Source organism: Taurulus bubalis, assembly GCF_910589615.1.
Source record: "Taurulus bubalis genome assembly, chromosome: 17".
Classification (NCBI taxonomy): domain Eukaryota; kingdom Metazoa; phylum Chordata; class Actinopteri; order Perciformes; family Cottidae; genus Taurulus; species Taurulus bubalis.
This window is the reverse complement of record NC_136605.1, coordinates 8548261-8561360: the sequence shown is the minus strand read 5'-3', so window position 1 is coordinate 8561360 and position 13100 is coordinate 8548261. Positions and strand designations below refer to the sequence as shown.

The window sequence follows — 13100 nt, the reverse complement described above, 5'->3', positions numbered from 1 at the left end:
TCGGCATTGTGGCGAGGAGTGTAGGAAAAAGAAAAGGCCCACCTCCACCCCGCATCCCACTCCTCCGGCCCGGCCCCCCACTCAGCGTGTCCTCGGGAGCTTTTGCATCCAGACTCGGCTACAGAGCCTGGACGTCTTGGCTGATGAATACGAAGCAGAGGTGTCCATGATGATGGAGAGAATTGGGAAAACTAGAAAGCATTCCAGCTCTGAACACGCACTCAAACCCCCACCCCCCCATCCCCCAACTCCTTTCGCTCAATCTCTTCCTGTCTCTGCGTCTGTCTGTTCTCAGTCGGCGTAGAGGATGAAGCCAGAGAAGGTGCTGTACTTGTTGTTGTTCCCTCCGTGGGCTTTGCCTCCGTCCAGTTTGATGTATACCTCGTCGCCCGCGTCCAGATGGAGGATGACGCTGTTGGAGGCGTAGTCGTAGTTCTGGTCGGCGTCTTGGGCGATGGCGCTGGCACGAACCTGGACGAACACGGAGCAGAAATGGGGAGGCTTGTTAGAGACAGCACACATCGGCACAGTGACTTAATTCATTTAGAAAGACACCCGAATAGGTTGTCCTTCAACATACACACAGAGAGACAGACAGCATCGTATTCCCTGCCTCCAGTGTTGTATAACAGAACTACCAAGGCTGCTCAACCCTCTAGAAAATCATCTGAATTGTTTGGCAGAAAAATACACATACTGTTCAGAAATTAGAAGTGCTAGAGTTTTTATTGATTTCTTTTTTCTGTTTAAAAAAGTGCTGGAGTTTATGAGAAGACAGGGAACATGTTGAAAAAAGCCCTATTTCACCGTGATGAATAAAATCCTTCTGAATATTTCCGGAGCTATATGGATTCAGAATGTCTCATGGACCAAATAATAATTTAAAAGGAATAAACTAAAAGAAATTTCTTGAAAGAATCTTTTGAAATACAAAACGTTAAAAGGTTTTTCATTTTGAAGTTGTATGAGTTGCTGGACACAATGGCACACATAGTTCTTCATATAGATATTAAACCTACAGGTCCAAGCAGAGGGTCAGAGGGTCAAACCTCAGGCCTTTCTGTCAAGCAGATTTATGGGTTCAATCAAGCCAGCGGTCTTCCACGGAAGACTTAACACTCAACCTTGGAAAAAAAGGTCCACAGGAAGAGAACGTCTCAGAAACTCAGCAACAAGGCTGGCTTTGTGAGCTTTTCCTTGTGGTGGAAATGACTAAAAATAAACACGTAGGACGCCCACTGAATATAAAAAGAAATATTAAAACAATTATAGTGAGGCGTAACAAGACTATTTTGAATTAGTTTGCATAGAGAATGTTTTAATCTGTGTCTGCTTTTGTGAGTGTTTGTGTGTGTGTGTGTGTGTGTGTGTGTGTGTGTGTGTGTGTGTGTGTGTGTGTGTGTGTGTGTGTATTCTGCCAGTCTGGCTTATAGGATCTTTTGAAGCAGTTTCTAAATAACCTGTCCCGGCAAATTAAGACCTCCACCACAAACATGTTCTCTCTCTCTGGAGAGGAAAGTAGCTGCGATGCCAAATGGGCACTGAAACAATAGCTGTGTGTGTGTGTGTGTGTGTGTGTGTGTGTGTGTGTGTGTGTGTGTGTGTGTGTGTGTGTGTGTGTGTGTGTGTGTGTGTGTTTGTGTGACAGAGACACTAATTGTACATATTATACAGTATATAATACAAAATACTGTAGTTCAAGTTGCTTTTTTTAAGAACTGTTTGTCGCTTTATTTTTGTAGAAACCAAAATGCGTACAATGTAAGGAGTGTGAGTAGAAAGGGAAAATAACATACAATGAAGGTCTGCTGAGGCCTATTAAATATGATCCTCCACAACAGTCTTAAACATAAACCTTACTCCGGATCAATATCAGCAGAACCAGAGATATCATCTTTTTGTATTCCATGCTTGTCAATACCTGGCGCCTACATTACCCACAATGCAACTCAGACTCAAGCTCTACAGGTCTGGTAAACTCACTCCCCTAAACTGACATCACTTGAGGCAATTTATCAGATTTTGCAGAGCCACAAAAAAGGCTTTATGTAACTTTTTTTCACACGCGTAGTAGTACTCCCCGACACGCGTACACACACACATGCATTCTATCAGATGATCGGCGGTTCGATACCCCACCTCCCTCAGGCCATGTCGATGTGTCTTAACACCAAATTGCTCATGCAGGCTCTGCCATTGGTGTATGAGTGGGTGTAAATGGGGGAATGGCATGTAGTGTGGAAGCACTTTAAGTGGTCTGAAGAGAAAGGCGCGATACAAGTACAAGTCCATTCACCATTTACCATTACATACTGGACATGCTACAGGAGGATGAGCCTTAACAGACAAGCAAGGGGGTTTTATGGCCAGTGTTTCACAGCATCTTAGTCCAAAGACCAAACTAAAGGCAAAAAGCCCCCAAAACAAGCCAGAAGTAAATGTGTCAGCATACATGCCCGGCAGAGCCTCTCCAGGCCTGTGGGTTTATATGGGTCATAAACTGCTGATAGTAATGGACTGTAATGGAGGGTTCAGAACTACACATTGACTTCATTTACATGCATGTTAATGTGCCAGGTAACTTAAAAATGGTCTATAAAAATGGTACTAATTCCTAAACGGTCCACTCAATATAGATGCTAAATTAAAAGCTTTACGTTAACGTAATAGCCATCGTTTCAGAGCAGAGCAACCAAAAAGTTGCCACTCTCCCAATGCTTCCAGTCTGTGCAGAGTCTCAGTGCTATTAAACAATGACTAACGAGGAGAACTGCATCAGGCGTAACTTAAATAGAATCGGGAAAAAATAAATCATTATTTTCTCTTGAGATAAAAAAAGAAAGCACTGTACATCCTTTAGACTACTCATTGGTTAAATAAGCCAATTAGTCACTTAGCCCGGTCAGTAAGGTTGAATCCAAATCAATAGTTTACGTGCATGTGATGTATTTTCTTGTGGCTCATTATCGGGTGTCCAAAGTCCATTGTGGCCGTTTCTTCTGCTTTTCGAGCGGGTGTCGACAAGCTGACCCAACAGGCGGCATCGAGGAGGAACAATAATCAGTTGGCCTATTAAAGGAGCACACACAATAGGCTATTGACAAATGTTACGAGAGGCCAGCTACTGACAGAGATCTACTTGCTCGTTGTTGCCAAACCTAACAGGAAGCCTGGAACAGGTTCTCCTGACATTAAGATATATTACAAATTGATACATTATTTGATTTTTGCACAATTCCAATCAATGGTTTGAAGATTTATTTTATTATTTTGAAGAGTTTCCGTTTGAGGTTTGTTTCTTCATTTGTTTAATTATTATTATTGTTGGGTTTTAACTCTACACTTCTTCACTCATTCACTGTGTTAAGTCTTTTTCTATGGATTATGTTCATCCAGCTAAGTTTCATCATGGGGAGACACTACAGGCAAAAATAAATGTTTTTCAAGCACTGGTCACTTTTAAGAGTTTGAGTTTTTTCTTCCAGGCTAGTGGAAAGAAAACATTTGAATGTTTATTTGCGTCTGTAGATTTCGCTGTCCTTTCTGTTCCAGCTTGTGATAGACTCCGGCAAAGTATTCCTTCCATTTACTTGCGAGCTGGAACAATATATAAAAGTCTGCTATAGAAATCAGACCATTTCTCAAGAGAAGCATGTAAGAGTCTTAAGTGATGTTTCCCGGAGCAGCCCAATGACAAACAGACACGAGAGGCCAGAGTGAGCCTTTCCTGCACCGCGACTATGAAAGCATTGAAGTGGTAATGCGCCATATCTGTGACTCCTTACATTGAAGTGGGCAAAGACCAGGCTGAGTGCTGCAGTACGTTGGTTACAGAACATCTCATCTCATCTGCTGACATCCCCATGAATCTACATCGTGAGTGCTGCCACCGAGTTGAGAACAACTATTTATGGACAATATTAACACTGATTTGATGTGGTTCAACAATAAATACAAGATCACGGACGGTAAAATATTTCTCAAACTTTCGCTTAGAAATATATAGCTTTCAAATGATTAAGCTTTTAGTCGTAGAAGGAATATTTTGCTAGATTTCTTGTGAACTCGTCAGATGTTCTCAGAATGCTTTTCAAAGAGAGAAGTATGTTCTTTGCCTTCAGCTCGCCGCATTGAGCTATGAAGCCGAGAGGAGCGAGGTCGACGGAATTTGTGTTAATGATTTAAAAAGTAAAAACTCAATGTTGTAATGGAAGGTGAAATGAGCAACGGCAGGGCTTTAGAAAACCTCCAGTGTGACCCTGATGAATTAAAAAGAGCGCGTGTGCGTGACACTGGGAGAGTTATTCATATACAGCAACATCTCAGTCCTTTCCTTCAAAACCCTCTTTATGTGAAAAAGAGTTTTGGAGGGTGTCTGAAACTTTTGAACAACATGCCATCGACAGTGAAAGTCACGTTGGTATTAATGTGCGAGCGCCGTACTGGCTATTCTGAATAATTTAATTCCAAGGAGAGGTTTTAAGATGGAGTAATATATGGAATATTGTACTTTTTTTATTGTTTATCCTATTGATTAAATCTAGCGCAGCTCATATCGATGTGCAAACAAAGCCTCCTGTTCTGATTCCGAGATGCCGGCGTCCAGAGCATATTAATATGATATGATTCTCCCCGAGCGTGCAAAGTCAACAACATCCTATTAGAGGGTTAGCGCCTTGGGTTGGCGAGGGAGCGGGTGATGATGGCTCAGGAGGATTTGTCAGTTGGGATTTTAATGAAACTTTTTCAAAATATTTGCTCTCCAGGTGTTCACACATGGACCTGGGAACCTCTGGCAATGTCACAGATGTGTAATACCTTTAAATTATTCTATTTATTTGCTCTTTACGGAATTTAAGCCATCTCCCTGTTCATGATTGTTTTTCTTTTTGTGGGGAGGAGGACAGTATAAATATAATATTTCCTTTAGCATCGACAGAATGAGCAAAGCCTTGATGAAAGCAAACTTCCCTGGAATCCTTCCAGTTCTTCCACAATGATATTTTCGTCTTGTTTTGTTGCTTTGCACTAATGGTTCCTTATCCTCTTCTGAGACTAACTGCCTAGTCTGGGCCTCCTTTGTTTGCTTTCAATGATCAGCGCGCATGAATAAAACCTCACTATTTTTAAAATAATGATCATGGAGCTCCTATTGGAGCTGTTTTCACTGCACACTAGGAACTTAAGGATGTGAGGTTCAGATGCAGCGTATGGCAGATGTATAGCGAGGGATGGGCGGGACAAACAGCCAACTGGCAGCGCGTGACCTTGACGCTGAATATGCAGAGGAACTTTGACAAGACAAACAAAGCATGAGGCTGCGAGCGCCGGCTCCAGCCTTGGTAAATGGGGTGTCAGGCGATGTTGTCTTCCTGCTGGCTGCTTTCGTCAACATGATGGCTTTGATTGAATAATAATACGAGTGGAGACACATCAAATTCAAGGCTGTGCTTGGGCTTAAATAGATAATGCGTGCCAGGAAAAGTGTGGATTATTTTATCGTGTGCACTGTATACAGTAGCTATGAATATGAACATCGCAGTTAGCAGTAATACAAGTGTTTATGTCAGGAAACTGATTTAATTTGTCGCCGCGCCTCAATAATATGGTATGTCTTTTAAAAAGGCCTCTGTTGCAAAGGCATTTCATATTATTTTCCCCAATGCAGCTGTGGGCTTCTGTTCAAACTCCTTATTAGCATGCTGTTCATGAATAGCGGGACAATTTGAAGTTTTATCTGTTGTGTCTAGTGCAGGAGGAGCCAGTAACGTCCCACTGGGACATTTTACAAGAGGCTTTGTCACCGTGACAAGGACATGTCTCGCTGACAGGGATTTGTTGACTTGATGTTGAGCCTCCATTTTGGATCAACGGGTCTATTGGTCCTCTTTAAATCAAAGTGTACTGCCGTCTAATTGTGTTTGAACATTCCAGCCGTGAACTGCATGCCTAATAGCAGCTTAGATAGCTTGCCACCGCTATTGAGCCTCGTCCAACATTTCTCACTCACACACACACACACACACACACATACACATTCACATGCATTTCCATGCACACAAGATGCAATTTTACAGAACTAATGAGAGCAGGAAACTACAATGGGTTTGCAAGAGAATTTTGTCAGAAAGCGTCGGGTCTCCCATGTGTTACCGGTCTATTTGTCGGAGGAACTTAAGTGAAAACATGATAAGAGGAATGAAATGGTAAGAGGAGATTTGCCATCTGTCAGGCGAGAGTAGGAAAAGGCTTCCTGAATTAATTTCACCAGCTGTTCTTTTTGTACCTGCTCAGCCTCCTTTGAAACCGAATGACTTTGCTGCACAAACTTCTCGCTGTTTATGGAATTGCTGATGCCGACTCTGGAGAGGGAATCTGGTATCAGCCATTAGTTCCTCACCAATAGTCAATCCAAATACTGTGGAAACCATCCAGAGGCCAGAACAACTGTGTGGCAATTGTATCAGCGGGGCGACAAAGAGGATGAAATCAAGACGGCTCCTCTTGAAAGAGCCACTGAGGCTTGTCAGAGGAAACAGTGGTGGGGGGGGAAAGGCATCCACTTTGACCTGCGATCCAGCCACTCTTTTCTCTGTTGTGTCTGACTCATCACGCTCAGTTAATTACTGAGATACACAGCGCTGTGTGCCTCCAGCCACCAACACCCGAGACCACAATCACTGCTCCCGGCAATGTCTGGAAAAGAGACTTTTACAGCAAAATGTTCAACCTTTGTTCACGCTAAGCCTGTTTTTCTTCCAGTGTGCTTCCTAGTAACCCTGAGGCACTGAGATTTTCCCTTTCTTCTTAAACGAAAAAAATGACTCCTCTAAAATGAGGCGAAGAGAGCTTCTGTACAAGTGTTGGATGAGAGGACTGTCAGCTTTGTTATGACATGCATTTTTCATACAGTAGCCGATTCATCGTCTCTTACTGTGTCACCCGTTTTTTCGTTTTCAGGGGAGGGATAGTAGGTGTTAAACACATTGATTTATGTAGCAGACTGTGAGTCATTTGAAGCCATTGACTTGCTGCTTTCCCGTGAAGACGGAGAGGATAATTGTGGGTATCACTGAAGACTGAATTCGGGGGACGGCTAAATGTCAGGGGCGTGGGGAGAGACGGAGAGAGAGATGTTTGCATAAGAGGGCCAGGGGCACTTGTCTATCTCCCATATGGACCTCATTATAATGAAGAACTCTTGTGAGTCAACACCATAGCATCCTTGAGTCAGTCAGCCACAGGAGACAATCCATAGCCTATTTTAGACCGTATGTTTTCGCTCTCACGAATACACGAGACATTATAGCCATATTTCATGAGCTACTTAGGCTGAGATGCCGGAGCGGTGAGTGTGTGCACTAATGTCTCTCTATCTGTGGAGCTCAGTGTAAAAATGTTTTAAAGGACTACTATTATTACAGACAAGTGGTGGGCAGTTTCCGAGGCAAGTTTGGAAACTTCACCAATAAATGATAGATTTTCTTGCCCGGTCCTGCAGATGACAGCCCGTGTCATCTTGACATTTCCAATCTGTGTGGTATTTCCTAACAACATGGGCCAATCTTCATTTGATAGCCCTCGCACCTAATTAGACCAGCTCTAATGTTCCACTCGGCGGAGTGTCAAATCCAATGTCCAATTACACAGCAGATCAAGGCCAAAGGTCCGCCTCCACTACCTCTCGGGCTGATTATAGAAGATATGCCACAGTATGCATCACGCAGAAAGAAATGGGTCTGTCAGAAGAAGGGAAGAGAGACGCACGCACACGTACACATACGGGGATCAATACCGCGGGCGAAGAGGCCGAGGGACTGAGGGTGGCTCTCTCAAACCCTGTCTGTCTGTTTCAGACAGAGTCTCTCTGTTACACCGGGCAGACACACAGAGGCCTCTCAGTGCCGGAGTCACGCCACGATGAAGAATAGCAGGTCTGAACATTACCAGAATGTTAAAATCAATCAAGTCGAAGTGTTGCTGTATACGTGTGCGGGGAAAAACCTCGCTTGCGATGACATATTACAATTTTTTTCAAGAAAAACATCTCAAAATCATTAAAGAGCCCCGCCTATTTTGAGTGACATGCTATTGAATGTAATATTCACACCTTTCATTAGAGTTTATAACTAAATCAAACAGAGCAGGCCTCATCCAGGTGGCTCTGTTCCTACTTTTGATGTCGGGATTGACACCATATGCTAAACACAATTATTTTATTTTTTTATTTAAACCTTTATTTAACCAGGAGAGTCCCATTGAAATTAAAAATCTCTTTTTCGAGGGAGACCTGAAGCGTGGGACAATGTGTGGGTTTCACCTGGATACACGGCAACAGGATACACAGTATAACCCGAACCCCTCCCTGCGGTGGGTGTCGATGATGGACTGAGGGCAATGGTGGTAGAATGGAATGACACGTGACAGAACTTGAGCAACACTTAAAGGTAAAATAAATAAATAAACAGCGTCTCTTTTCTTTGAATTGAGCGCAAAAACAAAATCTAAGAAAGGGATGCTAAGCTTTAACTTATTCTGTTGTAGTGCAATGCATCACTTGAAGGCAATGAAGAATATTGATGGCATTGTGTGTTCTCAAATCGATTCTGTGATACCGCAATCTGGATTCTGTTCTGCTGCTTTTTTTTTTTCAAAGAAGTTTTCCTTTTTAAGATGAAAAGTTACTGCTCCTTTTGAAAAAGTGAGCGTCTGCAGACCTGACAGAGGAGAGATGGAGGGCAGTGCACAGTTGGGGCGGGTTGAGGCATTGGGTTAGGAGGGTGTGGTGAAAAGGTGGGGGCATGCATGTGTGTGTGTGTGTGTCTGTGTGTGTGTGTGTGTATGTGTGAGAGCATGTGTGTGTGAGGAGGAGACTGCAGCGGTAATTGCTAAGGAAGAGCCATGTGCACGAAGGACGTTGAAGCTTATTAAAGGAGGAGACAGAGTGATTATTCACTATGGTCCTCTTGAGAGACTGACGCTGAAGTCATTGCTTTTAATTAACTCTGAAACGGTTTTGCGGATTAATAACAATATTAAGAAGGGAAGGGAGAGGAGAAGCGCAAACATGTCCTGGATCTGGTTCAACCTTTTTAATTACAATTAAATAGACTTGATGGCACAATAGATGCCTTTTCTTCTGTCCTCTTTTCTTTCTCCGTCCTGCTGCTGCATCCATTGAACTTGTCGTCCTCGTCTCCCGGGACGTGTCCGACACAGGTTATGACAAAGCATTGATTTACTGGAGAGATTTTAGGATTGGTCGGAATATTTTGGCACGAGAGTGAGTGAGCAGGCGACGAAGAAGCCAAAGGCGTGTGTGGAGGGGAACTTGGAAAGCGTGTCACAAAGTGTGCAGTGCTGAAAATAGATTTCCTTTTTGTTTGTTTACCAGGAAGCTCACTTCTTGGTCTCGCTTGAAAAGTGTCAAAGTTTTGAGGACAGTGCTGGGATTCTTGTGGTGCACTCTGGGAGTGGAAGTGGAGGAGTAGAAACAAAGTAACCTATGGATGCTGATGGTACACACAGCTTGTAAGAACCCCTTGAGTGGGAGGAGTACAAGCTGGAATGAAACAGCACTGCAGGGCCCGGGAACCCGCGGCTTCACTAAAGCCAAAAGATGATAAAATACTAGTATTGTCTACAATTCCCTAGTCTCCCCTGTACCGACCCACAGTGTAGCTTTTTGTGCAGCCTTAATGAGCTGAGGGAAGCACCAGTGTGACTGTAGGAGCTTCACTTTGACTCTCAGCACTTCATCAATGATGTATCATAAGTTGGCCCAACATTTATAACCATTCACAGTCACTTACACAGACTGAGGCTCTGGGGCCTTCTCCATCAGCCAAACACACAAGCTAATAAACGCCACGGCGAGAGGACGGCGTGTTTATGCATAAGCTGGAGAAATAGACGCGGTTACCACTTTATAAACATTACGCGGGTCTCTGGAGATGCACACTGCGTTCGTCTAACTTAAGTACCTCCGCAGCTTCCTCTTGGGAACACGACGGAGCGGGAACAGAAGGCGTTTTATAGGAACATATGCTCTTCTTCCCCGATTATATATCAATGCTTTTTACGCCCACCCATAAACATTACTGTTGAGTGAGACATTATACATATAAGGCGATTGCTGCAACTCCCTTTTTCTTGCTGGCTGTGAACTTGGCGAGGGTAAAGGAATTAACCTCTGGCTGCCTTGGTGAGACTGCAGCTTCTTCCAGCTGTTTATTTATTTATCTCCATGCACATACGTACTTACTGTAAGACCCCAACATATTTCTGCTTTAATCTAACTCTCGTTCTATTAATTGATGTGATTGACATCTTTGACATTCTTTGTATTCCACTTTGCATATACATAAAGAAAATTGAGAAAATTACATTATTTCACAATCAGTAGATGTGAAAAAGGTTGCAGAGGCTGCCGGGACATGATTTAAAAATGCCAGTCGGAGGATCAGATTTTAACTTACATTTATTATTTCATCTCATTGGAGAGCTCTGTGTCTCTGACTGTGGAACAACTTGACAATGATGAATCAGAAATCCCAAAGTGTTCATGAAAAGGGCTACAAATGATGCGTTTCCTGTGCTATGTGGTAAGTGGGGTCTCACTTATCGTGTCACCAGCAGCATATCTCATTACAGTACTGCGTCTGTACCATTCACTTTGAGTGTAAAGATTATGGTGGCAAGAAATAAAGTGCAGCTGAGCAGTAAAAAATAGAGAAGCATGGCAATGTGTGAAATGCAATACAGGCCAATGTTCAACTTCTACTTCCTCGTGATTTATTATCACATAATATACTTTAATTAACACAGAATTGATGGTTTAATACAGTATTTTAATGTTGCATGTTTTTGAGCATGTCACTGAAATTGTACTTGTAGTCAAAACATATTAGCATAAGCCTTTTTTTAAGTATCAGGTTGCTTCTTAGCAATTGTTTCATTCATTCATAAATGTGTCCTTTTTCCGTTTGTCATAATACTGGCAACAAACTATATGAAGGAGACGCAGTAGCAGCCAGAGCAAACAAAGCGAACGAGATCTGCAATAACTGCAGCGTAACACCCATCTTTGTCTACAGGCAACACGTATTTCAGAGCAACTTTGAACGATGAGAGATCTGACGGCTGATCGGAAGGCACACATTAACCAACCTGAGAAGAGCCTCCGGGGCGCAAAATAAAATTAGAGCCCCATTAAAACGATGCATCAAAGAAGCCGAGAATAGATCATGTCGACGTCTTAATGCATTTAACGCGACTGCAGAGACGGATGAGTGCAGCGGCGGACAGACAGTCAGCACAATCCGGAGGATTTGCACAGACAATATGGTCCATATAGGAAATGTCTAAGATGTCCCCCTCCCCTCTTTTTAAGCCACTAAAGTCTAAAAGTTATATGAGATACATGTAACAAAATAAACGCAAAGTTAAACGGTGCACACACTGTTTTTTACAGTAATAATTGTAAGAATAATATTTAGCTTGACAGTAAAAAACTAGAAACACAATATAATCACTCGAAACACTTTCAATTAATACCGTCAATTCCTCTCCAAATTCAGAAAAAAAAGCGCGGAATGGCCAAAAGTTCCAAGTAGTACTGCGTAAAGGCAAAAAGATCGGCGCGCACACCTCCGTTCAGCCCACAAACTGTGACCGTCCTCCGGATCGCGGGACGCGGCAATGTCAGGACGCATCAAGCGGGGCGGGGACGCGGACTGCAGCCAGCCGGCACATCTTCACCTCCAGGCGCGCGGGGCGCCACAGCTGTGCGCTCTGGGCACACGGCAGATGCGCACGGCTGCCTGACAATGTCACTTTTTATTCCCTGGCTTTTTGAATGATCGGTTGCCTACAATGTGGATTTATTCATTTTGTTTAAGCCTTAGAGGAGGCAGCTAGGGACAGTCAGTCAGGCATGCTTACACCGAGGAAAGGAAACTCAGAAAAACTTTCAAAGCACTAACCTGGCCATTCTTGCAGAGGTCTGCCCACATGCTGGTGCCATCTCCACCTCTCATCAGCACATGGTAGATGAAGAAGTATGTGCCCGGTATGCTGCAGATGAACTTGCCCGCGATGCCATCATAGTTGTTGCCGAGGTTGGTGACCACGTCGTCAAACTTGAGGATCTCGTAGCCTTCATGGGGATTCTTAAGCCCCGCATAGAAGGCCACCCGAGGCACGGTGCTGTAGGTGGCCGTGCTGATAGCTCCGTTCCCGCCCAGACCCAAAATCCCAGTCCGTCCCTGATCCCCTCTGTCGCCAGGAGGCCCTGCGGGTCCCGGTGGACCCGGCTCTCCCGGTGGTCCGGGTGGTCCGGGCTTGCCTGGCCTGCCAGGCTTCCCCTGTGGGCCCTGCAGTAAGGTGGAGGGTGGAAGCACGTTGCTGTGGTCGCTTAACGCCTCCGCCTCAGCCTGGAGACCGGTGGAGCTGGTGCTGCTGGCCGGAGTGCCCTTGTTCAGGTAGGGGTCGCACACCATACGACAGGTGCCCAGCATCTCATAGTGGCTGGCATCTGTACCCACGGAGCTGACGAGCACTGGGATGAGGACCACCAGCACCAGGACCAGCATAACCCCTACGGCAGCCGCCACCAGGGTCTTCCTCCCGATGCTGAGTCGGGGAAGGGGCTGCGCTGCCAGCGTGGGTCTCCCGGGGGCGGAAATGGTGACTGCTTGGTGTGGGGAGCCTGTCACCGTCGAAATGGATCCAGAGATCCCGAGAAGAGTTGGAAGAGGACCGGCGAGTGTGTGAGGGTGAGACAGAGACCCACATACACTTGATACTCCTCACTGGTCCGCTCAGTCACGTTAAAGTAGGCATGCAGTCACTCACACATGCAAAAAGACCAACGGAAACCCAAGCATACACAGGGAGACATTCAGCCTGTACTTAGAAAACACAATCTGACTTGTGAGAAGAAGCAAGAAGGATGCAGATCCCAGAGGAATGGAGTGAGAGACAGAGAGAGAGAGAGAGAGAGAGAGAGAGAGAGAGAGAGAGAGAGAGAGAGAGAGAGAGAGAGAGAGAGAGAGGGAGAGAGAAAAGGATGAGAGTGGGTGAGTGTGAAAGATACAGAG

At 44.5% G+C, this 13100-nt stretch overlaps 1 protein-coding gene across 1 annotated transcript; it reads right to left on the bottom strand.

The window, feature by feature from the left end:
* Positions 1-291: 291 nt before the first annotated feature.
* LOC306750045 (C1q-related factor-like) lies at positions 292-12720 on the bottom strand (the record flags this gene model as incomplete). Its single annotated transcript, XM_079233427.1, has 2 exons — positions 11985-12720; positions 292-471 (listed from the first exon to the last, which is right to left on the bottom strand). The coding sequence occupies exons 1-2, from the start codon at positions 12591-12593 to the stop codon at positions 292-294; spliced, it is 789 nt and encodes a 262-aa protein (XP_079089553.1). The 5' UTR covers positions 12594-12720.
* Between the last annotated feature and the right edge of the window lie 380 nt (positions 12721-13100).